Source organism: Dipodomys spectabilis, unplaced genomic scaffold (genome assembly GCF_019054845.1).
Source record: "Dipodomys spectabilis isolate Male_0828 unplaced genomic scaffold, ASM1905484v1 ptg000108l, whole genome shotgun sequence".
In the NCBI taxonomy this organism is placed as follows: domain Eukaryota; kingdom Metazoa; phylum Chordata; class Mammalia; order Rodentia; family Heteromyidae; genus Dipodomys; species Dipodomys spectabilis.
Window position 1 is genome coordinate 13,768,391 of NW_024870785.1, and position 27,118 is coordinate 13,795,508.

The 27,118-nt window shown below is 51.3% G+C and overlaps 1 protein-coding gene across 3 annotated transcripts in view; it reads left to right on the forward strand.

Annotated features, from left to right (window-relative positions):
* Cgnl1 (cingulin like 1) overlaps positions 1-27,118 on the forward strand; it is a 111,450-nt gene that overhangs the window by 77,050 nt on the left and 7,282 nt on the right. For all 3 annotated transcript variants that reach the window (XM_042687564.1, XM_042687565.1, XM_042687562.1), the window contains exons 9-14: positions 9,895-10,098; positions 11,231-11,335; positions 14,592-14,744; positions 16,089-16,259; positions 18,804-18,965; positions 23,268-23,357. In XM_042687564.1, the coding sequence (XP_042543498.1) occupies positions 9,895-10,098; positions 11,231-11,335; positions 14,592-14,744; positions 16,089-16,259; positions 18,804-18,965; positions 23,268-23,357 (885 nt within the window). The remainder of the gene's footprint in view (positions 1-9,894; positions 10,099-11,230; positions 11,336-14,591; positions 14,745-16,088; positions 16,260-18,803; positions 18,966-23,267; positions 23,358-27,118) is intronic.

Consider the following 27,118-nt stretch of genomic DNA (forward strand, 5'->3'; position numbering starts at 1 on the left):
GTGCCGCTGGCTCCTCAGGAGGCTGAGAACTGAGCATGCTGGTTTGAGGCCAGCTCAGGCAGACAAATCCAAGAGACTCTAATCTCCAGTTAACTAGCAAAAAGCTGGAAGTGCAGGAGTGAGTCAAATGGCAGCAAGCCAGGCTTGAGTGAAAAAGACTACAAAGACCAGAGTTTGAGGCCCAGCACTGGCACCAAGGAGGACCTACATGAAAAGCAATGAGCCAGCAGCCACTGTTCCCCACAGGTTTGGTAGGTTGCGCCGTGTTCATCTTTCACCGCGTGCTGTGGTCTGACCCCACTGCCTGTCCCCACCCAGACCCTTTTATGGGTTAACTTAGTTGGCCCCTCCTGCCCTCCTGTGGCATTGTGGCCCTATCTCTACTTCAGAACAGAATGAAGGACGGTGGGCTGGCTTTGTCAGCGTAACTGTTCATATTTTAACTGATTGGTAACAGTAGTGTCATTTCTTATTTAATATTTTTGTGCTGGTACCACGGCTTGAATTCAGGGTCTGGGCACTCTCCCTTAGCCTTTTCGTTCAAAGCTGGTGTTCTACCATTTTAGCTACACTTGAGCTCTACCTCTGGCTTTTTGCTGGTTAATTGGAAATAACAGAACACCTAGGCAAGATTGGACTGAATAGGTAGACAGGTATAAATTTAGCAGGGCTTTGAAGGGAGACAAATAGGGGTTGGGCTCTGAGCTGAGTTGTGTCGTGGTGGGCGGGTCATCCTGAAAGGTAATTCTGGTAGACACAAGGGAGCTCATTCTAGAAGACATTCTGTAAGGGGTGGACTAGAACTGGTAGTTGAGCTTTCCAGTAGACAGTAGGCAGGAACCCTTTTAGGTTGTAAGAAATATATTTTTCTTTAAAAAATTTTTGAAATTACCTGTAAGTAATTATACAAAGGTGGTGCCATCTAACAAGGCATCTTGACCAGTGTCACTCCTTCAACATTCTCACCCCCTTTCAACCCACCCCTTCCCTTTTCTTAATTTTGTGGCATACACAATTTTTTTTTTCTTTTTGCCAGTCCTGGGGCTTGAACTCAGGGCCTGGGCACTGTCCCTGAGCTTCTTGTGCTCAAGGCTAACACGCTACCACTTGAGCCACAGTACCACTTCTGGCCTTTTCTGTTTATGTGGTGCTGAGGAATCCAACCTGGGGCTTCATACATTCTAGGCAAGCACTCTACCACTAAGCCACATTCCCAGCCCCAAGTGTATACAATTTCAAAGAAATATATTTTTACGATTGTAAAGCAGTTGAGCAAATGAGTTGCCATTTACCAAAGCGGTTTATGAATACAGTGCATTTTGATCAATGCCATCCCTTTGAACATTCTCACCGCCCCCCCCCCCCCAACCCACCCCTTACCTCACCTTAATTTTAGGTGAGCTATTTAAATTTTTTGCCTTTTAACAAAGCAGTTTATTAAGTTTACAATGCATCTTGATCTGTGTCATCCTTCAGCATCTTCACCACCCCTTCGACCCACCACTTCCCACAGTTCTGTGGTCTATACAATGAATTCTTGTCCACATTCTACTTCCTCTCTACTCCTCTCTCCTAGGTCCCCTCCCCCACAAGTACCCATTTCCTGGTGCTGATTTTGTTGGGCTTTGACCTGAGTTCAAGCCCCAGTACTGAAAAAAAAGAAAAAGGAAAAAGTAAGATGTTTTTTCTTTTCCCCCTTCCCCCTTGGCTGGCAGCCACCATCTGTAGCCCGAAGTAAAAAGAGACTTTATTTATTTTTTCTTCCTGAGGGGCCTGATAACCAGAAGGACTCCCTGGGAGCCTTGGGTTCCCAGGCAATGTGAGTAGAGAACCTGAGAAGACCGGTATTTGCACACAGTGGTCAGGCTAGGGAGCAGAATTCAGGTGAACAGCAAGTGCCTGACAGGAGAGTTAAGTTGGAGCTGAGGCCATGGAGTTCCCGCCACAGCTGAAATTTCCCCGTGAGATTTTGAAGAAGCCACTTTACATATCTTTCTGGGCCTCTCTTTTGCTTATCTGGGAAATGGATAGGTAGGTGCTAGAGAGTCCAGCCATTGTAGAGTATTACACACTCCGAACCTGGAGCAAAAATCACTTCTCAGGCTAAGCAAAGCCTGGTACTTCCCAGAGAACTACTGATGTTGTACAAAATGTGGGTTGAGAACAAAGCCCTTGGGGTATGAATGGAGACGCGTGTTTAATTCACACATTCCTCTGGCATTCAGGCATCAAAGAAAGATAAAGCCAGGCCAGAAGGCCCACTTCAGCTGGAGCAGATTTTCTTAGTACTGCAAAGATAAACAGCATCCTAATGAAGGAATCTGCTAATTGAGTACTCAATTTAAGAGTGAACGGGTGCTAAAGAAAAGTGTTATTTTTAATGGAGGGTGTTTGGAAGTTGAAAGAATTTATTTTGTTAATGACAGTGTGAGAAAATTGAGGTTAGACTCTTAGGCCAGCTAGCTAACTTAGACCCATGACAAAATGTTTTGATCATGAAGTTAAAAAAAATGCATGTAAAAAATGCAACAACAGCAAAGTTGCTGGTGGTACACACCTGTAATCCTAGCTGCCTAAGGCTAGTGCAGAGCTTTACCACTTGAGCTACGGCTTCATTTCTGGCTTTTGCTGGTTAACTAGAAATAAGGGTCTCTTCAATTTGTCTGCCTGGCCTGGCTTTGAACCATGATCTTCAGATCTCAGCCTCCTGAGTAGCCAGGGTTACAGGCCTGAGCTAAGGGGCTAGGCTGTGACCATTTTATGTTACTGGGGGGAGGAGTCTGACTTTTGAGCTGAGAGATTGTTTGCCATCAGTATGACAGGCCAAGAATCTTCTGGGAGCATTGTATTGGTTTTGAACCTTACGCTTGGAGAGCATACTTCCATCGAGAGTGAAAAACCTTACAAAGCTGATGTAGAAGAAGATGGCATACAACAGTCTGAGTAAGGAGGGCTCGGCCCACCTTGGCACTTTCCAGTGGCTTGTGGGAATTCCAGTGTCAGCCCAGCCTGAAGGAAGTTTCCATGGCTGAGAGTGGTCAGACAATGGGAAGGTTTGTTTTAAGAGGCCATATTTTCCAGGTTCCCTGAAACAGGCCAGATGCCTGCTCATCTGTCAGAGATATGGAGGGAGAATTGGAAATTCCAGTGAGGGCTTGAACCTGAGAAATGTGGTGTCCCAAATAACCCCCACATTCTATGACTTTGAGATAAGAGTGAATGAAATCCAGACTGGTTTTTAACTTATCTGTGGAAGCAGAAACATGGGAGGTCAGAGAGAGGAAGCTATGTTTATCTGCTGGGCAGACACTGTCGTTTTCTTCACAGTGGTGGCTGTGACCTTAGAGAGCCATTAGACCAGTGCTCTTTAGGCAGCAATGACTGTAGTTCACTTGTGGATGTTTCGCTTGAGCGTGAGACTCCTGAGTCTTCAAAAAATGGCACCGGTGGCTCACAGTTGTAACCCTAGCTCACTCAGGAGGGCTGAGATCTGAGGTTCACAATTCCAAGTCAACCCAGATAGGGAGTCTACAAGACTCTTACCACCAATTAACCAGCCAAAAGATGGAAAGGGAGCTGTGGCTCAAGTGGTAGAGTGCCAGCCTTGAGTGAAAGAGCTAAGGGACAGTGCCCAGGCCCTGAGTTTAAGCCCCAGATCTGAGAAAGGTAATGTGTTGTGTTTGACTTGTGTAAGCAGCCAGTTTAGACAGTCAGTAGTGGGCGCTTAGCCTTTTGTGGATGCCCTTCTCCTTTGATGGTTTATGATGTGGAAATGAAGCTCGGAGAGGCTGTAAGTTCCTTTAGGTCCTCCCCTGCACTCTTCCTTCCCTGACGCCATTCTCATGGCTGCTATGGAGAGGCCCACAGCTGATGACACTTGGGCTGTTGGATCTGGGATGGTCCATGCGCTTGATCTGTCTCTTCTCCAACCTCAGTGTCATGTAGTCATTGTCAAAGCTAAAGCTAGGAGGAGCTTCCAGGATTGCCCACCATCCCTTGCAGATCGGGCCCTAGACATTGCCAGGTGTCTACATATAATGTCTAAGCGAGCTTCTCTAACTGGCTGGTGGCAAGCATGCAGGGCCCCGAAGAGCAGAGTCCCGTGGCGTGTATCGGGCATGTGGTTCAGGACATGGCAGCCGTGATGTGGCTAGAGGTAGGGGGACTCTGACAGATGTGCCTGGCAGGCAGTGGTGCCCAGGGCAGAAGGCACAGCCGAGGCCTGCACCCTCCATGCATATGGAACCAAGGTTGGCCGAAGCTTTTGTTAGTCTTTGGATGTTGTAGGGCTGGTCAGGGCCTGAATAGAAAGAATGGTACTCAGTGGTGAGTGGCAGTGTGCTGGGTGCCTCTTTTGAGCACTGGAAGCCAGTCTAACAGGAGACATCACCGACCCCATTGTAAAGATATAAATATATATAGCTGGGTGCCCGTGGCTCAAACCTGTAATCCTAGCTAACTCAGGAGGCTGAGATCTGAGGATCTGGGTTCGAAGCCAGCCAGGGCAGGAAAGTCTGTGGGACTCTTATCTCCAGTTCACCACCAGAAAACCAGAAGTGCTTCTGTGGCTTAAAATGATAGCGCATTAGTCTTGAGCAAAAAAGCTAGGCCCTGAGCTTGAACCCCACAACTGACAAACGAAAAAGGATATAATTAGAAGCCCTAGTTTCCCAGCTAATGGGTGACAGATGCCAGGAGCCATAAGGACAAGACTTACCCCATAGTCAGTCTCTTCACTACACCTGACAGGCTTATCACGGGCGGAGTACTCTGAGCATTCCAGATCATGCTCGCAGTGCAGTGTCGGTGGTGATGTGATCGCCATTTCAAAGAGGATGAGGTGGCCAGCCACTGTGGTGGGGGCACCAGTCTGACTGGAAGCTCTCTTGCTTGTTGCGGCCCTGCAGGCTGTAGGGGTTGATGCTTACGTTGCATTTGAGACATGCTGTCTGCACAGTTGGGGGGGGGGACAAGCTAAGCATAGCTAGTCTTCACATGCCATGACAAGCCTGGTTCTGCTGCGATAACAAAAGAGCCCCTCATCTTAGGACTGGCATTAAGCTATGTCTTGCTCAGGCTGGTGCCTGGCACCCTTGTAGTGTGGGTCACGGCAGATGGTGGCGGTTCCTTTGCTCATCAGAGTCTCTGTGATCTCAGCTGCAGCAGGAGGGGGTGGATGTGGCGAATCGCTGATGGGCTCTTGAGCACGTCACTTGATGGCCTTGGCCAAAGCTAGCCACTCGGTGATGAAGTGACTTCCCAGGGGAGAGAGAGGCTTGACTGACTGATGTGTTGTCAGAGTGGACAAGAACGGGAACTACCTAGAAAACAGCACTCACGACTTCCACCGTGATTCATCCAGGCCCCTGAGGTCAGCACCCAAGGGAACTCCTTTTTGAAACAAATAAGAGCCCACTGTAGCGCCTTCCAGGGTGATTTAACTGAATTGTGTTTGCATAGCCTGCCAGGGAAATGCATGGTCCATGAGAGTCACCACACCTCCTTCAGGGGCTCCGCTGGGAAGGAAGTCTCTGATTTATGCTCTGCAACTTCTGGGTGTGCATAGCCATTCCTTCCTGGACAGGGTTTGCTATTTATATAGTGACTAGTGCTGTGTGTGTGCTTCTGCGTGTATGCATGCTAGTACTGGGGGTTTGAACTTGGGTCTTCGGACATCGGCCTTTTTGCTCAAGGCTAATGTTCTAACACTTGAGCCACAGCTCCACTTCTGGCTTTTTGGTAGCTAATTGGAGATGAGTCTCACAGACTTTCTTGCCCAGGCTGGCTTTGAACCACAATCCTCAGATTTTAGACTCCTGAGTAGCTAGGATAACAGGCGTGAGCCACCAGCACCCAGCACAACTAGTACTCTTTCCTGTCATGTTGCTTGATCTGTGTACCAAATACATCCCTAAATGCTTTCTTTTAATTTAAGAAAACCAAGCTGAGAGTCAAGAGGAGTTGTTACAAGGATGGAAGTTGGTTGGTTCAGGGCAGTTTTGGTTTGGGTCTGGTTTTTCCTGCTTGTCAGGTGGAGCTGGCTGCAGACCCCAGCATGCAAGCTGGGCTGCAAAGAGGGGCCAGCTCTGTCCCCAGAAACAGCCACTTTGAAGGAGGAAGTGAATCAAAGGTCACCTTTGTTTTGCGTTAATCCTCCTCTAAGCTTGCTAAGAGTATTGGCCCAGCCTCTTGTCTGGAAAGATGGAGGTGTGATGACTGTGCTTTTCTTTCTCCTGGCCTGGTTAGATGGTCCTTGTAGCCAGGGGACAGAGGACAAAGGAGAAGTTGGATGTTTTCTTTTTTTGTGTGTGCCAATACTGAGGCTTGAACTCAGGGCCTGGGTGCTATCCCTTAGCTTCTTTGCTTCAAGGCTGGTGCTCTACCACTTGAACCACAGCTCCATATCTGGCTTTTTGGTGCTTCATTAGGTCCAAGAGTCCAAGAGATTTGTCTACCCCAGGCTGGCTTCGAATCTTGCTCCTCAGATCTCAGCCTTCTGAGCAGCTGGGATGATAGGTGTGAACCACAGTAACTGGCAAAGTCGGTCATTTACGACATGACAGTTTGTTCTGGTTTGCGACCACAGAGGCATCCTTGGGGATGGCCACAGACTTGAGAGTCCCTTCTCTAAGGACTTGATGTTTTGTTTTGTTTTTGCTGATCCTAAGGCTTGAACTCAGGGCCTGGAGCTGACCCTGAGCTGCTTTTACTCAAGGCTAGCCCTCTACCGCTTGAGCCATAGCTCCACTTCTGGCTTTTTTTGCTGGTTAACTGTAGATAAGAGTTTCACAGACTTTGCTGCCCGGGGTGGCTTCAAACTGAGATCCTCAGATCTCAGCCTCTGGAGAAGGTAAGATTCCAGCTCGAGCCACCCGCACCCCGCAGTACTTGATGCTGTCTACTGTTTGGAGCGGATCCTGAGCATTTCCGGACACGTGATAGGAAGGACTGGAGAAGGTGGAAGATCCAGTAGAGCGGAGTCTGATGAGGCTCCAGTCTCTAAGTGTGCGAGCTGCCCTCTGGGGCCTGGGTTTATTCTGGAGGGGTTCCCACACCAGCCCGGAACTCCCCACTTTATCTTCAAAAATCCCGTTGGACCTGTCTGCTGACATGGGGTGCAGGTGGTTAGCTATGTTGTAACCCTTTGTAAAGCCTGGGGCCGGGCCTGCGAGCCACTTAATGTAACAAGGCATCTAACTCCTACTTTTTTTTTCCCTCTCTTCTCCTGCCTCCACCTCCCTCCTCCCCCCAAATTATTTTCTGGTGACTCAGAATTTGGGGGCACAGCATTGGCCGGGTGGGGCCCTTCCTGGCTAGCAGCTGCTTGAAAGGTATGGCGCCTGACAGAACCAAGCACTACCCATCATAGTAGCTAGCCGTCATGGTAAGGGAAATGGCGTCTTCTACATAGGAAGTGCCATTCAAGCCAGGACCCGGGGAAAGTGGGGCTATTTTATGTTTTGTTTTTTTTTTCCATAAGGAAAACTAAAGCTATTTTTGCCCAAGCCAGCCCAGACCGTGAGTGTCCTAGTCACACCTCCTGCATAGCTAGGTCACAGGCATGTACCACCATTTCTAGCTTCTTGGTGGAGAGGAGCCTTGCGGACTTCTTCCTTAGGCTGTGGCCTTGCACTGTGATCCTTCTGATCTCTACCTCCCCAAAAGCTGGGATGACAGGCCTGGCGCTTTCTTCCATTTTGTAGATGAGGAAATGAAGGTTCCAGGGGGCTAAGTATTGAAAAAAAGACCCCAGGCAAGAGACACAGTCTGGATCTGATGTGGTCGGCGATGGTCCTTGCTTGCTCCTCCATCTAGGCGTTTGGGGCAGTACACACGGGAGTTCATGGGTCCTGTGCGGAGTGGGTGGAGAGAGAAACGCGCTTGGAGAACTCACGGAATTAGTTGCATCTTTCTGGAATACTAGGCACACAGTGTCCTCACTGTACAGAGACGTGGCCCAGGATGCAAAATGGGAAGGCATCAGATGCATTTTTGCCTGGAAAAGTCTGCATGTTAAAAGGCATTTTTTCCTCCCACAGCTCTGGGGATTTCTCATTGCCTGGGGGAGAAGAGGTGCAGAAATTATTCATTGCAGGTGGGAGTGTGGGCGCTCTCGGCTTTCCCCACTCCCCCAGCTCCATGCAGGACTGTGACCCGGCATGGGCCACGTGGCTCCGGTTCTGTTCGTGCAGCTGCTCCAGCTCCTGAGCTCTCTCCTGGTCCTCAAGAGCCTGGCCGGGCTGGGGTATGCTTCCCAGCCAGGGTGCTAGTTGGGCCTAAGCCCAGGTTAATCCAGGTCTACCTTCAGTATCTCGCCTGCCTGCCTGCTTGCCTTCCTTCCTTCCTTTCTCTTTTTTTCTCTCCTTCCCTCCTTAGCACTTTGGGGGGTTCTAGGGCTTGAACTCAGTCCTGATCGCTGCCTCTTGAAGAGTTAGGGTTTACCTGTGTGCTCCCATGCTTGGCTCTCTTACTCCTCTGGCCTGGCAGGTGAATGCCCTTTGCTTCCATGAGTCTGTGCAGTTATCTGTCCTCTATCTTCCCGTTGGTGCTTTGGAGACCCCTGCATCTTGGGGTAGTGCTCCACGCTCCTCATTCCCGGCCTGCAGGCCTCCCTCCTGCCGCTCTCTCTCCCCCCGAAAACAAAAAAGGCTGCACTGATTCAAACTATATATAATTCAACTATTTCAAATGTACAACTCAAACTGGGTGCTGGTGGCTCACACCTGGAATCCCACCTACACAGGAGGCTGAGGTCTGAGGATCTTGGTTCAAAGCCAGCTGAGGCAGAAGAGTCCAAAAGACTCTCTTCTCCAATTTACTGGAAAAACAAAAAGAAAGAGCTGTACTGAAGATGTGGCTCAAGTGATAGAGCACCAGCTGTGAAAAAATAATGCTGAGAGGGGCTGGGAAGGTGGCTCAGTAGTAGAGCGCTTGCCTTGCATGCTCAAGGCCCTGGGTTCGATTCCTCAGCACCACATAAGCAAAAAGAAAAAAAGCCGGAAGTGGCGCTGTGGCTCAAGTGGTAGAGCACCAGCCTTGAGCTGAAGAGCTGAGGGACAGCGCCCAGGCCCAGAGTTCAGGCCCCATGACCGGACCCAAAAAAAAAAAAAAAAAATGCTGAGAACTTGAAACTTTTGAATTCAAGTTCCAGTACAGCACAAATAAAATAACACAATCCTGTGTGTTATCTGTATGTTCAGTGTCGTACAGCCAACATTGCTGTCAACTCTAGAACATTTTCATTACGCTCCAAAAGTTTTTTTTTGGGTCCGGTCGTGGGGTCTGCACTCTGGGCCTGGGCGCTGTCCCTCAGCTCTTCAGCTCAAGCCTAGCACTCTACCACTTGAGCCACAGCGCCACTTCCGGCTTTTTCTTTTTGCTTATGTGGTGCTGAGGAATCAAACCCAGGGCCTCATGCATGCAAGGCAAGCGCTCTACCACTGAGCCACCTTCCCAGCCCTCATGGGATCTTTTATGACTTGCTTGTTCCATGTAGAATCAGGTTTTCAAGGTTCATCTCTGATACTGTAGTGTGCATCAGTGGTTTATTCTTCTCGTGACTAAGAAATACTCCATTGTATGAACAGACCATGTTTTGTTACCCACCTGTTTGTGAGTGGACATCAGAGTTATTTCCACCTTGGGTGTACTTGGAATAACGATGCTCTAAGGATGCAGGAACACGTTTTCGTGTCATCCTACATCTTTACTTAGGTGTATACCCAAGAGTGATATCGCTGGTTCGTAGGGAAACTTGGGTTTCACATTTCGTTGCCTCTTGTTGTCCCCTCTCCAAACACATTTCCACTTGGTGGTATTCATTTTGTGGAGTGGTGGGTGGGTTATTGAGGGGTTACCCTGTTGGACCTTGGTATGTTTGGTGTGTTTTTACAGAACGTGGAGGTCCTGGCCAGCCGGAGCAGCGCGGAGCAGAGGCCGGCAGGGGCTGGCCTGCGGGAGAAGGAGCTGGCCGAGGAGAACACGCGGCTGCGGCTCCAGATCGCAGAGCTGGAGCACAGGGCGACTGAGCTGCAGGAGCAGCTGGAGGCCCGGGGAGGCCAGGAGATGGAGGCCAAGGATGCACTCCTTAAGTGCAAGGTAAGGCCCGGCCTTCTCCCCTGCCCGTGCGCACCCAGGTGAGAGGGAGCCGGTGGAGGGGAGGGGAGGGACATCCAAAATCTATCTGGGGGCGCATGGTTTTCCTCTCACCCCAACATCAGACACCCCAACCTTTCCCAGGCTCCACCTTCAGGGACTTCCAGACAGCTGCCCCCACCGCTGTGGGCTGGAGGCCCTCAGGACCGTGCTGTTCTTACGCAGTTACCCAGGGCGTGGCAAAGCCACTCCCGCAGTGGTCTCACCTGTGGAGGTGGGAAGCTGTTTGTGTGACAGACACTGACCGTGACCTAAGGGACAAATCTGGTGCCCATCAGAATGACTGATGTAATTCTTATAGCACCTTCAGGCCAAGGCTGGAGATTTGCATTTAAAAAAGTAGCAGCCAGGCGCTGGGCACCAATGGCTCACGCATTTAATCAGCAGCTGCTCGAGGAGGCTGAGACCTAAGGATCACGATTTGAAGTCAGCTCAGGCAGGAAAATCTGTGAGACTCTAATCTCCAGTTAACTACCAAGAAGCTGGAAATGAAGCTATGGCTCCAATGGTAGAGCTCTAGCCTTGAGACTAAAAAAGCTCAGGGACAGCATTTAAGCCCTGAGTTCAAGACCCAGGACGGGCCACATACACACACAAGAACTGGGGTCACAGATGGAGGACATTTGAGGACCTGGCTGCTGGTCTGTGGGTGTCTTCATGTTCATTTTCTTTCCTTTTTGTTTACTGTTCTGTGGATTTGAAATCATGGTCTTGTGGCTTGTGAGGCAGGTGCTCTACCATCTGAGTCACGCCCGCAGCCCTTTCTGCTCTTTCCAGTTATTTTCCAGACAGGGTCTTGAACTTTTTTTTTTTTTCAGTACCAACACTCAATTGGCACTGTGAGTCCCCTGCCCTGGCCTTCCACATAGCTGTGCTGAGTCACCGTCCTCCTCCCCAGCAGGGGGATCACAGGCATGAGGCATGGCAGTGGGCCCGTCTACGTCTACCTGCTTCCACTGAGTCAGCGTCATGAGGCCAGGAGCACGAATGGGTGCCTTCTAACCAGTGTTGCATTGTGGGTGCCTTCTAACCAGTGTTGCATTGTGGGTGCCTTCTAACCAGTGTTGCGTTGTAGGGTGAAATGCAGCAGCTAGCGGAGGCCCTTGAGAGTGCCAGAAAGGAGGAAGAGGCATCCACGGAGGCCAGGAGGGCCCTGGAAAGCGAGCTGGAGAAGGCCCAGGTAAGCACGGGCTCAGCTCGGCTTTCTTGCAAGCGGGCGGGTAGAGATGGCCGCCACTGGTTCTCTTCATTGTTTTTTTTGTTTTCCTCGTGTCATTCCTGGACCTTGATCTGAGGGCCTGGGTGCTGTCCCTGAGCTCTTTATTTTTGCTCAAGGTTTGCACTCTACCACTTTCAGCACAGCTCCACTTCTGGCTTTTTGGTGGCCAACTGGGGATTAGAGTCTCATGGACTTTCCTGCCCGGGCTGGCTGTGAACTGTGATCCTCAGATCTCCGCCTCCTGAGTAGCTAGGATGACAGGCGTGAGCTGCCAGTGCCCAGCTGGTGAAAACCTTTTGTGCTTGAGAGCTGGCCAGGGGAAGATGGCTGAGATCCTGTGCTATGCAGAGCCATATGTCTGCAAAGACAGAAATGTAAGAGAGGACTGAGAGCCCCTTTAAGGGAGCACCAGCTCCCCCAGAAGCATAGCCACGCTCACCTGTCGGCCCTACTTTGGATGGAGAGCTCATTTGACCTCGAAGCCTGTCTCTCCCATGTTCACTGTCTGCTGGCTGTCATCTTGGATTTCCTTCTCTTCCTCCTCCTCCTCCTCCTTTTCATTTTTTCTTTGCCAGTCCTGGGGCTTGAACTCAGGACCTGGACATTGTCCCTGAACTGCTTTTTCTCAAGGCTACCACTCTCCCACCTGAGCCACAGCGCCACTTCTGGCTTTTTCTGTGTGGTGCTGAGGAATCCAACCCAGGGCTTGGTGCATGCCAGGCAAGCGCTCTACCACTGAGCCTCCTTCCCAGCCCCTGCTCTTCTTTTTGGTGGTGGTTCTGGCCTTGAGCTTGGGGCTTCCCAGCCCCTTTGGCTTTAGCCATTTTTCAGATAAGGTCTCACCTTTTGCTCAGGCAGGCCGGGGTCATGATTTTCCTGTAGCTTTTGCTCAGGGCCGGGGTGCTATCCCTGAGCTAGTGCTCTGCCACGTTGAGCCACATCCACTTCCAGCGTTTCTGGTAGTTTCGTGGAGATATGAGTCTCATAGACTTCCCTGCCTGGGCTGGCTTCACACCGTGATTCTCAGATCTCAGCCTCCTGAGTAGCCGGGATTATAGACATGAGTCACGGGCCCCTGGCCTGCCTTGCTTGTAATAGAGAGGGTTTCATGAGCTTTTTGCCCAGACTGGCCTGGAAACTCAGTCTTCCCAATCTCCATCTCCTGAGTTTTTACAGGAGAGAGCCACTGCATTCTGTTTTGGCTTCCGGTTTTTTCTTAGATCTGGATCTTTGTCACTAATTCTTGGACTGGCCGTGTGTGGCTGGCAGTTTCGCTGCGTGCTGGTGATGGGTCACGATGCTTACTGTGGGTTACCCAGTCAGCTGCTCAAGGGTGGAGTTTAAATTTGTGAGCTAGTGGAGGTTAGAAACAGGAAAAACATTTCTACTTGAGACAAACAAAAAAAATCCCCATCTCTTTGTCATGCATGCACCAAATGTGGGACACAGGTTTTGGAGCCTCGCAGAATGTCTGCTTGGGCTAAGCGAGGATGCTCCGCGCCGGCTGAGGCGGCTCGCACCTGTACATCCCAGCTCCTCCGCGTGCAGAGATGGGAAACCGAGCTTCAAACCTAGCCTGGGCAAAAAAAGTTAGCAAGACCTCATCTTAACACATAACCTGAGTGTGGTGTGTGCCAGCTACGCAAAAAACAGAGGTAGGATGATCCTACCAGGCTGGCCCTAGTCAAAACAAACACACCCCACAAAACCTCAAGACCCTCTCTTGAAAAATAACCTAAAGCAAAAGGGCTGGAGGCATAACCCAAGGAATAGAATGTCTGCCTAGCAGGCCCAAGGTTCTGAGTTCAAACCACCAAAGAAAAAATGTTTCTTGCTTGTGTCAGTTGAGCTACTGAGGATGAGTGTGAACTCTGGGTAGAACAGAAGGCCTCGGGGCTCCGCTGGGTGTCCCGCCACCCAGCGTGTGGCTACACACTCACTCCCAGGAGACCTGACTGCTTCCCCCTCGGCTCCTACATGAGCTTGTGTGGACCGGATGCAGGAGTGCAATCACCTGATGCTCTGGGGATTGGGGGCCAAACCCTTTGCTCAGGTGTCCTGCACGCCTGACACCCTACAAGTTGGAAACCCAGACGGAGGAGGGAACTTAGTCCTGGAGGAAGAGGGAAAAGAAATGGGTATCGTTTCAGGTCAATATTTTATTTTTTTGGTGCTGTTCCTGGGGCTCGAACTTAGAATCTAGGTGCTGTCTCTGAGCTTTTCTTTTTTTGTCCAAGGCTAGCGCTCTTGAACCATAGATCCATTTCCAGGTTTTTGATGGTTGTTAATTGGACATGAGTCTCACAGACTTTCCTTCTTGGGTTGGCTTTGAACCATGGTCTTCAGATCTCAGCCTTTTGAGTAGCTAGGATGACAGGTACGAGCCCACTGGTGCCCAACACTCACCAGGCCCTGGGGCTTGAGCTCAGGGTCTGGGCACTGTCTCTGAGCCTCTCTGTGCTCAAGGCCAGCGCTCTACCACTTGAGCCACAGTGCCACGTTTGGCTTTTTCTGAGTAGCTTATTGGGAGATAAGAGTCTCACAGACTTTCTGCCCTGGCTGGCTTTGAACTGTGATTCTCAAGTAGCCCTCTGAGTAGCTAGGGTTACGGAAGTGAGCCACGGACACGCCCAGCTCTCACCAGAATTCTTCATTGCAAGACTTTGTACTTTTAGCAATCAGTTGCTCCTTTGCATATGATGAATATATTCATCTTCATATTGGCTGAAGACCATAGTGAACTTGCATCTGTTTCACTGCCATTCTTAGCTTCCTGTCCCACATTCCTAGGGTCCAGGATAACCCTGCGGTATGGTGTTCTTGAACAACATCTTTGATTCTGTTCCCAAACTGAAGCAGGAGGTGGTGGAGGCTGCTCCTCTGACCGGGGGAGAGGAGAGGCAGCTGCCTCCTGCCCTGTTGGGTTTTGTGTGCTGAGTTGAAATCGGGAGGAGCGCAGTCCTTGTAGGGCTGTAGTGCCTGGGTGCTGTGGGGCAGAGGCCAGGCAACCCTTTCCCTCTGCATCTGTGCCCAGTGCCCTGTGCTCTTCCCCTGGGGACTGATTTTTAGCTATTGCCACCAGCCGGATCCTGTGTGGGCCTTGGTGGCTTTAGTCAGGTCTTTTTGCATGCCAATGGTCTGGTGGCTGTGGGTCGTGGCCCCCTGGTTGGCCGAATGGGGAAGTGACGGCCCGGCCCTGCCCTGCCCTGCCCTGCAGAGGGCGCTGAGCCGCACCACGCAGGAGCACAGGCAGCTGTGTGAGAAGCTCCAGGACGAGCCTGAGCAGAAGGAGCAGCTGAGGAAGCTGAGGAGCGAGATGGAGAGCGAGCGGTGGTGCCTGGACAAGACCATTGAGAAGCTGCAGAAGGAGGTGAGGGAGACGGGGTGGTGGGGAGGGCACACTGCCCCTCAGTGACGCAGCCCTCTCTGGGCCTGGGACTCCTGTCTTCACACACATGTGTCAGGGATTTGCAAATACCTGAAGGTCTTCTTTAGACTTCGCGAGAATCGCTGCTGCCAAACCAGGCACCAGTGGCTCATGCCTGTGATCCTAGCTACTTGGAGGCTGAGGTGTGGAGGATGGCATTTTGAGGTCAATGTAAGCAGAGAAGTCCATGAGATTCCACCTCAGTGGAAGAAGTTGAGCATGTGGTCGTCCATGCTTGTTGCCCTGGCTCAGAAGGGAAGCCTCAGCTGAGATCCCATCTGGATGTCTAGACACAGGTCTGGACAGGAAATGAGAACCTAGCTCGAAATAACTGCCGAGGGGCAAAGATGGAGGCGCGGCTCAGCAGTAGAGCACCTGTCTAGCAAGCACCAAATCCTGAGTTCAAGTCCTAAACACAACAACAAAAACCAGTAAAGCCCATACCTTGTGGACTTTGGGCACCAGAACTGCTTGTAGACATCTTAGCAGGTTGGTGTGGAAACACACATGGAACCAACTATTCCCTGGGTTGAAAACCTGCATCTGTGTGGATCTAGCATCTGGCTAACATGTCCAGGAGTTGGATCTCTTGGCCCCATAAATTCCCATAGGGGACAGAACAAGGCCAGATTGGCTCCCTGCATGGTAGGAGCTAAGTGGACACAAGTGACCTCTATTTCCTGACGCCTGCTCATTTTGCTATTTTGTATTATGTGTGTGTGTGTGTGTGTGCGCGCGTGCGTGCGTGCCTGGCCTGGGGTTTGAATTCGTGCCTGGGCACTGTCTCTGAGCTTTTCTAGCACTCTACCCTTTGAGCCACACCTCTACTCCTGGCTTTCTGCTAGTGAACTGGAGATAGGAGTCTGGGCAGGCTTTAAACCCTGAACCTCAAATCTCAGCCTCCTGAGTAGCTAGGATTACAGGCGTGAGCCATGCACCAGGCTCTTGCTTTTTATCCTTTCTGGAATTCTGTCTAGGTGTGTGCATTTAGTTCACTCTGAACATGACTCTAGAAAGTCAGATTTCAGGGCTGGGCAACTGTCCTTTTGGAAACTACCAGGTACTGAGAAGTGACAGATGTGCCCAGTTGTAGAACTGCCCGGTGGCAACACGGATCTCTGACTCCAGGACTGTGTCCAGGCCTAGAGTATGCGGCTGTCCCTCGGCCATGCTGTTGCCATGCAGAAGCTGCTCAAGCTGAAGGGTGTGCAGGGGACCCAGCCTCAGGGCCCAGACCTTCAGCTGCTTACCCCAGGGAGGGCTCACATCGTATCCCTTTTCTCGCAGATGGCAGACATTGTTGAAGCGTCCCGCACATCCACCCTGGAGCTCCAGAGCCATCTGGATGAGTATAAGGAGAAGACCCGCAGGGAGCTCACAGACATGCAGAGGCAGCTGAAGGAGAAGACGCTGGAGGCAGAGAAGGCCCACCTGGCAGCCTCCAACATGCGCGAGGAGGTAATTCATTCCTCCTCCTCCTTCCTCCCTTGTTCAGGCTCCTGAGATACCACTTTAAAATGCTTCTGGGAAGATTTGAGGGTAGACTTTTTGTTGTTGTTGTTGGTCTTGGGACTTGAACTCTGGGCCTGGGCATTGTCCCTGAGCTCTTCAGCTCTAGACGAGCATTCTATCACTTCCAGTTTTCCGATGGCTAATTGGAGATAGAGTCTCATGGATTTTCTTTCCCTGAGGTGGCTTTGAACCACAATCCTCAAATCTCAGCCTTCTGAGTAGGATAACAGACATGAGCCACCAGGACCCAGCTTCATATTTTATTTTTGGGTGGTCTCTTTTCTTTCTCTTTATTATCTTCAGTTGCACAAAGTGTTTTTAATTCCATGTCAACCAATGAGTATGATGCGTCCCGATCCATCCATGTCACCCCCTCCATCATTCCCCACCCTTCTCAAGTTGTCTGGTCCATTTTTCACATTTGTACATTGAATATTATGACTGCCTTTGCCTACCCTTCCTCTCCCCATTCATCCTCCCCATGGCCTCCTCCCCCCCGCCCCCCCCCCCCCCCAGCAACTTCCTGCTGTTCATTTAGTGTGAGTCATTGGTCATAGGAGTTACGCCCAGTGGAATCCTCCATTCGAACCATACACCAGGCAGTTTGTATGTCTTTATAGATCATTTCCTCCTCCATTTCTAGATATCTGTTACGTGGACAAGTGATATTCTAAAAGGAAAAAAAAAAAACTACTCCCAGATGAAATGGCCGTAATGGTAACAGGTCCTTTTTCTTTTTAAAAAACATTAGTCTAAAATCTTCTGCCTAAAAAGTTTAGCTTTTGGAAGGGGAAAGGGACCAGCTGTGTTCACGTGACTCATCCACACTCCCATTGTATTTTATTCCTGGCACAGAATGGCAGGAATGGATTTTTTGTCATTCGTGGGAATACAGGCTTCCTTATTGGCATAGGAGTGGTGGTAAGTCTCCAATAGTGCGAGTTAAAAGGAGGCCTGGGGGCTGGGGGCGAGGGAGGTTCAGTGGTAGAGCTTGTCTAGCATGTGTGAGGTCCTGACTTCAACCCCAGCATCACCCCCGCAATGTTACTCTACCTTGATTTTGATACTTGAGAGTACTTAAGCTGAGCCCTGGGAATTTACACCTGTAATCCTAGTTACTCAAGAGGTTGAGATCTGAGGATCAAGGTTTGAAGCCAGCCCAGGCAGACAAAACCAAGACTCTCATCTGAAATGAACTAACCAGAAGAGGATTTGTGGTTCAAGTGCTCAGGAGTGCCAGCCTTAAGCAAAAAAAGCCTCAGGATCCCCCTGGGCCTTTCATAGTGTCCCATGCCGAGCAAACTGCTCCCCAACCATTGCCTGGACCATCTGTGGGCTACTGGTACTGAAGGGGTTACAGGGGGCGGGGAGCTACTGGAGCACTGCTGCAGGCCCTGAGCTTAGTCAAGCCCTACTGTTGACACAAAACAAAATAAAAAAGACTAGGGCTTCCCTTCATCTTGACCTCCAAAGAAGAAAAATCAAAGGGAATGTTTGTGATTGTTTGAGTAGAAAGTCAGGAGCTCCCCACACAGAGTGGATAGGTCAGATACGCCTGCCAGCTGCATGACCTTGAGCAGTTCACTCCAGTTACCTGAGCATCTCCACCTCTTTAGTCAGTAATTAAATCATGTGACCCTATATAGGAGAGACTGAGTACAGTCCCAGACAATAACTGGGTCCCTTAATTCTAAAGTTTATTTTTGTTCACATCCACTGCCAAGAGCCCAAAGACTCCACAGGAAAAGGAGTTTTCTTTAAAAAACAAACTCTGCATTTCTTTGATCAAAGGAAGGTGGCTCATGAGTCACTGCTGAAGCTGTAAAAGAACAATGGCTATTTATCCCCAATTCTAAAACGGTGCTGAAAGCTCCTGATAACGGACTCAAAGCAAGGTGCCTGTTCCTTGTCTGTGAAATGCTGGGGACCGGAAGTGTTTTGGACTTGAGTGTTTTTCAGATTTGAAATAGTTGCCTAGACTCCGTCAGTCGAGTCTTTCTTTCTCCCTTTTCCTGGTGTACTGGATCCCCAAGTCTGTGCCTTTCCCTACACCCCTTCTGCCATCTCCAGGAGGTAGGACATTGTTGGGGAGCCTGCCCAGATTCTACCTTCCCTTCCCCATCTCAGAGATGAGAATGAGTTCTAGGAGCATTCAGCCTTTGAAAAATCCATGTTTTATTCAAAGCTTATTGGCGTAGTGCCACCTTGTGGATGAAGATGAAAACTACAGGTTATGATGGTGACCAGCCCATTCTACAAAGCATCGGTTGTGGCCTAAAAAGTGCATGGATATATGGTTCAATTTTGTGCCTGTTTCTGGTTGATTAATTTTGGTTTTCTTTCACCCTGACTTTAAGCCTCCTCTGAAGTGCAGTAATTACTCTCTGGGAAGCACTTTCCTTCAGAGTGAGCCTGTGCAGCGTGTTGGGGGGAGGTGTGTGTCTGTGTTATTAACCCCATGAGACCCCCGCCCAACTCTCTCTCCCCTAGATGCGCCTCCTGGAGGAAGAGTTGAGGGACCGTCAGCGGTCTCAGGAGGAAGAGCTCATGAGAAGGCGGCTTGTAGAGCAGACACTGAAGGAGCTGGAGTGCGAGCTGGAGGCCAAGAGCCACGCCAAAGATGAGCGCAGCCGGCTGGCCAGACAGATGGAGGTCTGGGGTGGGCCACTAGGGGCCTGGGCCTGTTCCTTCAGCTCTGAGGAAGCCCTGGGGTTTTCCTTTTGGTTTGGGGTCGTCCCTGCATGGCATCAGAGTTTAATGCCTGTAGAGGGCCGCACTTAAGGGAAAAGGTAGTTTTTTTGGGTTCTGGGGCTTGACGCATAGTCCCATGACTTTTTTTAATCAAGGCTGGCGCTCTACTCCCGAGACACAGCTCCACTTCTGGCTTTCTGCTGCTCAATCTTTTCTGCCTGGGCTGGTTTTGAACTATAATCCTCATAGTTTAATGCTGTGCCCAGACGCTTGTCCTCAGGGATCCCCCCAGCACTCCCAGTGTGGAGAGAGGAAAGGAGAGAGAGGAGAGTGGGAAAGTTAAAGGAGGAGAATAAGGGAAATGAAGAGCAAGAGAGAGGAGGGGTGAAAGAGGATGGACAGCTCGGTACTGGCGGGAGGAGAGAGGAAGAGAAAGGAGGTAGATGGGGGAGAGAGGAGAAGAAAGGAATGGGGGAGAGGTGAGGAGGGCGAGGGAGGATGCGAGGAGGACAGGAACAAGTGAAGGAGAGGTGGAAGGGAGAAGACGGAGATGAAGAGAGGGTGAGAGTAAGGAGGGAGGGAGATGTGGAGGAGACAGGCTAGAGGGAAAAGATGAGAAAGTGGAAAGTTGGAGAAAGGAAGAGGAGGGAAAGGAGACTGGAGAGTGGGGGAGAGAAAGGGAGCAAGAGCGAGGAGAGGACAGGAGAAATAGGAAGAGAGAAGGGGAGAGGAATGAGGGGAGGAGATGGGGAAAGGGACAGTGGGAGAGGGGAGAGAAGGAAGGGAGAAAGTGCGGAGGGGAAGGAAGAAAAGAGGGAGGGATGAAAGAGGATGGAGAGAGCGCTACAGGAAGGAGGAGGAGAAAAGGAGAGGTAGGGGAGAGGGGGATGGAAGGATGGAAGGAAGAGAAAGGCAGTCATAAAGCGACTAGCGGGGGAGGGGGACAAGACGGGGGGGGGGACAGAGGTAGAATAGGGGAATGGGAGGAGACGGAGGAGCATGGAGGGGAGGACAGGGGTTGGGAAGACAGGTGGGAAAGGGAGTAGATGGGAGAGAAGAGAGGAAAGGGTGAGGGGGGAAGGAAGGAGAGGGGAGGTATGAAAGAGGATGGAGACAGGGAGAAGAGCAACAAGGAGGATGGAAGGATGAGGGTGAGGAGGGAAAGGAGGAAGGAGACAGTGCACAGAGAGGAGAAGGGAATGGCGGGAACAGACTAAAGGGATAGGAAGGAGAGGGAAGGAGAGAAGAGGGTAGAGGGAAGAGTGGCATGAATACCGGGGAGAGGTGGCATCGCGGAAGGGGAAGAGGAGAAAAAAGAGGGTAAAGGGAGAAGACGGAGTGGGGAAGTGAGGGAGGGAAGGGAGGAGGGAGGAAAGGGACCGGAGGGGGAGGGGGAGGCATGAGCGATGCTGGGGAGGGAGGAGAGAGAGGGAGGAGACAGGCAAGAGAGCGCGGGAGGGGAAGAGGAGGGAGGGGCGAAGGAGGGATGAGTGAGAATGAGAAGGGAGGCGAGGGATGGCAGGATGGAGGGAGAGGGACGAGAAAGGAGAGGAAAGGAGATGAAGAGCGAGGAGGAGGAGGAGGAGGAGGAGGGGATGTGGTGGGGAAGTGAGGGGGGTAGACAGAATAAGGGAACGGGGAGGCGAGAGAGAAGACAGGAGAGAGAGCAGAGTGGAAAGGGAGAGATGGGTGGAAAGGGAGAGATGGGTGGAAGGGGAGAGATGGGTGGAAGGGGAGAGATGGGTGGAAGGGGAGAGATGGGTGGAAGGGGAGAGATGGGTGGAAGGGGAGAGATGGGTGGAAGGGGAGAGATGGGTGGAAGGGGAGAGATGGGTGGAAGGGGAGAGATGGGTGGAAGGGGAGAGATGGGTGGAAGGGGAGAGATGGGTGGAAAGGGAGAGATGGGTGGAAAGGGAGAGATGGGTGGAAAGGGAGAGATGGGTGGGGGAGAGTGGCTGCAGGGAGAGGCAGCGGAGGGGAAAGAGGATAAAGAGAGAAGACAAGCAGGAGGAGAGGTGGGAGCAGAGCAGGGGAGGAGAGGAGAATGAGAAAAAAGGAAGGGGAGGAGGAAGGAGAGGGAAAGAGTAGAAGGGAGGGAGAGCAGGGGAGGAAGGAGGGAGGAAAAGGAGAGAGGGGAAGAGATGGAAGGGGGAGCAGGGAGGGAGGACAGGAGAGGAAAGGGATAGATGGAGAGGAGGTAGGGGACGGGAGAGGAAAGGGAGAGTAGAGGGAGGAGAAAGGGATGCACGGACCAGGAAAGGGAAGAGAAGAGACAAGAATGGGGAAAGAGGAGAGGGACAGAGCGGAGCCGAGGGACGAGAGCGCAAGGAGAGAGGCTAGACAGGGAGAAGAGAAGGAAATGGAAGGGGAAAGGGAAGAGAGGAAGGAGAGATGGGAGCAGGGGGAAAGATAGGAGAGGGGGAGCGGGAGGGGAGGAGAGTGGGGCGTCTTGGAGAGGAGGGGCTGAGCACTGGCTTCCCTCAGCGTGCATGGCTTCCTCCTTCAGCTCTGCCCGGCAGGGCAGCTTCTGCCACGGAAGGTTTCATTAGACTCCTTTCTGCCACTATAAATGGATTTTTTTTTTTTTTTTTTACTGTTTATTTTGTCATGGTTTGAGTTTTACTTCAGGAGATCGTTGTAAGGCAAGCTAAGGTAAGTTCCGTTCACTAGAACTGGACTGAGCTTTAAGGCTCAGGCACAGTGCTCAGATGAAGCCAGAGCCTGCATCTCAAATGTGACTGGGTTCTTTAGAGGCAGATAAAAACCCCTTTAAGTCCCAGCTACTTAGGACTGCGGTCAAAGGTCAGCCCAGGCAAAAGTGAGCAAAATCCCCATCTGAACAAATGAATGAGACAAAGTGGCCCTGCCTGTAATTCCAGCAAAAAGAGAGGTAAAGGCTAGAGGATCAGAGTGTGAGGCACTCCTGGGGGAAGGAGCACAAAATGGAAGAGGGCATGACTGCAGTGGTTGAGTGCCTGCCTGCCTCGCTAGCACACGTAAGGCCTGAGTCTAAGTCTCAGTACCCCCAAAAGAAAAAAATACATACTTTGGGGGGTAGGGTGGGAGTGGGGTTAGTCCTGGGGCTTGAACTCAGGGCCTGGGCACTGTTGCTGAGCTAAGTCTAGCACTCTACCACTTAAGCCGCAGCTCTACTTCTGGTTTTGTGGTGGTTAATGGGAGATAAGAGTCTCATGGACCTCCCTGCCCGGGCTGGCTTTGACTCGGGATCCTCAGATCTCAGCCTCCTGAGTAGCTAGGATTACAGGCGTGAGCCCCTGGCGCTCGGCTCCTGTACAATATTGAACTCTTTCTCCTCTAGCTACAAAGTGACTGGCGCGCGCACGCACTCATGCATACACACACGACTCCTGTGTGCAAAGATAGCTCCATGCCTCCAGGTGATCTCACTGCCTGGTGCCTGCTTTCTCTCTCCCCCGTCCCCAGGTAGGAAGCTTGGGAAGGACCCAGCTTTGTACTCAAGTTTCTGGGACTTTTTGCTTCCGGTGCTATGGCTCTGATACTTACCAGGGAAGAGCACACCTGAATTCTGAGACTTTCATTTAGTGTTTCCCTTGTCAATCAATTTGGGCAACTGCCCAAGTCCACCTCTTACTATGCTGCAGATGCAGCTTGCAGAACCTCTGATGAAGCTGACACACAGGCAGGTGCATACCCCACAGCCCCAAGAACCTTGTTTTTTCGGGGGAGGGTGATGGTGGTACTAAGGTTTGAACTCACGGCAAGTCTCCATTACTTGGGCCACACCACTCGTCCATTTTGCTTCATTTTTCAGATAGCGTCTTGTGCCTTTTGCCTGAGCTGGCCTCACACAGCAAGCCTCCTCCACATGCCTTCTTAGTAGCTATGATTATAGCCTTCTTTTTTTAGAATAGGAGATGATTATTTGCTTAAGTTGGTCTCAAACCAGATCTTCCTATTTCTACCTCCCGATTAGCTGGAATGATAGATGTGAGCCATTGTGTCAGGCCTGAAATACATGCTTTCACTCAATGATGTTAAATCAGAAGCCAGCCCGAAGGCAGCTATTCTTCATAGGTGACTGAGGGGTTACCGGAATCAGCCACCACCGGTGTCCTTGTGTAGTCCAGTGCAGGTTTGGGGGTTTCCTTGAAGGCAGGCAAAGCACTGTGTCAAGCAGGAAGCACTCAGAACTGAGGCCGTGTGCTCTCGGGTGCCTCCCACTTCCTCTTGGGGCTTCCTTCTACCGGGCTGCAAGGTGACCTTGTGTGACTTGTTACGCAGGACAAGGTGTCCCAGCTGGAGGCGGAACTGGAAGAGGAAAGAAACAACTCGGATCTGCTGTCCGACAGGATCGCTCGGAGCAGGGAACAGGTACTGGGGAACACTTAACTGAGGGGGGGCTGCTGGGGCATCAGGCAGAGGACCCTCTTAGACCGAACTGATGACAGACATCTTATGCTTTGCTCTAAGCAGGAGCAGCAAAGGCTGCTGGGAAATTCCCAGCATGCTCGTGGGTAGACATCCAGCAGCCATTTAGCCTTAGAGTTTTGCTTGCCAAATTGTTAGTTCAGCAAGATGCAACGTTCAGCCCCTAGCAGCAACTCTGTGGCAAAGTTTAAGAACTTTGCAGCGGTAAGGGGCCTGTTTGATTCATGAGTTTGTTACTCATGGTTTTGACTGAGTATGGTCAAAATAAATAAACTCTCCAGTAAGTACCAGTGGTGACTCATGCCTGTAATCCCAGCTACTCAGGAGACTGAGATATGAGGATCAAGGTTCCAGGTTGGAAGTCAGCCCAAGCTGACAAATCTGAGACTCTTACCTGCAGTGAATCAGCAAAAAGCCAGAAGTGGAGATGTTTCTCAAGTGACAGAGTGCTGGCCTGAAGAAAAAAAAGCTAAGCAAGAGCACAAGGTCCTGAGTTTAAACCAGTACCGCACAGTAATCATGATTCCCACGCAAGCATTCCACAGCTCATCTGTTGGTCAGTCTTGTGAGATCTGTTCTTCCCCTGCCCTTCTTTTTTGTGACAATCTGGCTCTCCACAAAAGAATAGGGTGCCCCTAAAAGCAAGGTAAAAGGCAGTGTGCTTAAGTGAGAAGTTTAGTTTTGCTGAAAGATGGCGTTGGGCGGCTTTGTGGGAAATGAATCGCGGGTCGGCAGCGCAGTGCTGAGCTCGGCCTTCTGAGCATGCGCAGGTCTTCCTCAAAAGTCGAGGGTGGGTGATTCGGGGACCCCCCCCTGCCTGCAGGGAGCAGGCACCCTGAAAGTATGCACTGAGTGCAGTAATGTGTTCCAGGTGAATGCCTCCCCTCCCTTCACTGCTGGTTAAGCTCTGTGACTGGAATAAAAGCTGTGGTTATGAGAAGTCCTTGGCAGCTTGGCTCAGCAGCCGCTTACCACAGGCTATTCCAGAGGCTGCTAAGCGCTCATGATGACAGAAGCCACCGTGACTGTTTTGCCAAAACCTTTCCTGTGCCTTGTGCACGGCCGGAGGGGCTGCTGGGGAAGCATGCTTCCCACCATGCTTCCCACCAACACACACAGACACACAGAGCCAGAATAGGGGGCCCCCAGGACTGAGTTTTCTGGTTCCATGATGACTTTGGTCTCTTTTTTGTTGCTCATACTAGGCTTTGAACCCAGGTCCTCAAGCTTACTCAGCTGATGCTTCTCTGCTCTACCACATGAGCCACACCTCTAGCCCAGCTTTTTGCTGTTTTTTTGGGGGGGGTGGGGGGGGCTGGGCTGCTTTGAACCACCATCCTCTTGCTCCTGAGTGACTAGGATTATAGGTACGAGTCCCCCCGCTCCTTGTCCTCTTCACTGAGCACTCAGACAGGAGCGCTATCTCTGCCGTGGCCAAGACTGATGGAAGGTGAATTCATCTAAGCCATGGCTGTAGACATTTTTTTAACCAACTTTGTAGCTGTTGAAGCCTGCGGGATCATTTTCCTCTCCACCCTCCGGAATTCCTGGGACGATTCTCTAGATGGGAGGTGTGTGAGGTGCCATGCTGGCGTAAGGTCATCCGCATCCTAAGAGCTGGGCGCCATCCTCCTGCCTGGCACCTCTGGGTGGGTCACGTGACGTTACTGTGGACTTAGAGATGATGGAGGACTTGAGTCCACCTGCCTTTCTCTGACTATAAGACGCAAACAGGCAGAGGGAGTTCAGCCTGGTGAATTTTTCAATAACTGTGCCGGGCAGGCTGGTCCTGGTTCAGTTGACATTACCATGCCAGCGCACTGGGCCATCGGGTGTGGTGGCCCCAGGAGCGCCTGTCCAGCCGAGACATGGCTTGTCCAGCCCAGGCAGCTGGAGGGCGTTGGGGAGGGCTGTTGTGTTTCCAGAGGCTGAGCAGCGAGGGCGCCCCGTTACCTTGGTAACTGCAGGACCCGTCCCAGGGGACAATGCGCTGGCCTGCTCAAGGGGAGCGGCAGATGCAGATTACCACCCCTGCAGCGCAACGTGGGGCTGCCGCCGCTGTTTGTAGTTAGATGATCACAACTGCTACTCAAACCACAGTGTGTGCAGCCGCTTTACAGTCTTTTTTTTTTTTTTGGGTCTGGTCATGGGGCCTGAACTCTGGGTCTGGGCGCTGTCCCTTAGCTCTTCAGCTCAAGGCTAGCGCTCTACCACTTGAGCCACAGCACCACTTCTGGCTTTTTCTTTTTTATGCTTATGTGGTGCTGGGGAATCGAACTCAGGGCCTCATGCATGCAAGGCAAGTGCTCTACCACTGAGCCACCTTCCCAGCCCATGACTGTCCTTCTTAACACCAGCTTAGATGTATAGGCTTGCCAACCTGCTGAAGACTGACCACAGTATTCAACCTTGTCACCTGTGTGTATCGTATCTGTGAGCCAGGGCGGGCTCAGGCAACAGGTAGCCCTGACAGAAAGCGCGTGGGAATCGGATGCTGTTATTTCCAAATCAAATCGCTCAGGCTTGAGCATCCTCTCAGTGAAGCTGTGTTAAGCAGTTGCTTTTCACTCCTGTTCTGTTTTTAATTTGACTAGAAAATCTTTAATGGCCTGTTATAACGCAGTTGAAGCCTGACCAACACAAGCTTTTCTATATAAAGAAACATTCCCACCAGGTTTGATTGCTTACCTTGTTCAGGGGAGGGGGAAGGCCAAACTAGGCTACGTTTTTGGTGGGGTTTTTGTTGTTGTTTTTCCAGTCATGGGGCTTGAACTCGGGGCCTGGGTGCTGTCCCTGAGCTGCTTTTGTCCAAAGCTAGCGCTCTCCCACTTGAGCCCCAGCTCTCCTGGCAGCCTTTTCTGTTTATATGGTGCTTCGTGCATGCTAGCCAGCCCTCCACCACTCAGCCGGACTCCCAGCCCTCTACCAGCGCCTGGCTCTAGGTCTGCTTCATGTCTTCATTTTGGGGAGAGTAATTTCTTTCACTTGTCTCCTATTCTTGCTTCCATGTTTCTGTCCAAGTTATATAGGAGCCTCGCACCCTCGTGGCCTGGGTTCTTTTCTCTCCGCATTTTCATGCTGCGTGCGGGGCCTGCGGCTGTCATTCTATCCGTAGTCTAATTCGCCCGGCCTACCAGCAGGCGGTGGCGCATCTCCGTGCACTCTCCTTCCATATCTTCTAGTCCGAATTGTACGCTGGGTCCCTGCTGCAGTTCCTTTGCATTCCTTGTTAAGGTTTGCTTAGCAACCAGAGGTCGCGCAGGAGAAAGCAGAGGAGCCGGGCCCCTCTCCCAGCAGCAAGGTACAGGGCGTCCTCACCCGGGAGCGGCGCGCAGAGTCTCGCGGGAAGCACGGGTTCTGAGGGGCTCTGTGAGGCTGCATTCATTACCCTGCGCCCTGAGGCGTTACACACATCCATCCAGAATTCTCTGCAACATGTGATGCGCAAGGCAGGAGCTGGGCTGGCACGCTCTGCTCCCCCAACCCTGCCCAGCCGAGCTCTGCACGGCTGCTGTTGCTTCCCTACAGGGAGACGGGTGCCCTCCCAGCCCCTGGGTGCAGGGTTTGTCAGTCTGTGTGGGATACATCACGGTCATTCAATCAAAGAGTCAGAGAAAGAAGCATTTCTTCCTCTTCATGCCTCGGTTCTTAGATCCATTTGAAGTCTCTTCATTGGGCCAGAAAAGGACTGGGTTCTAGTCAGG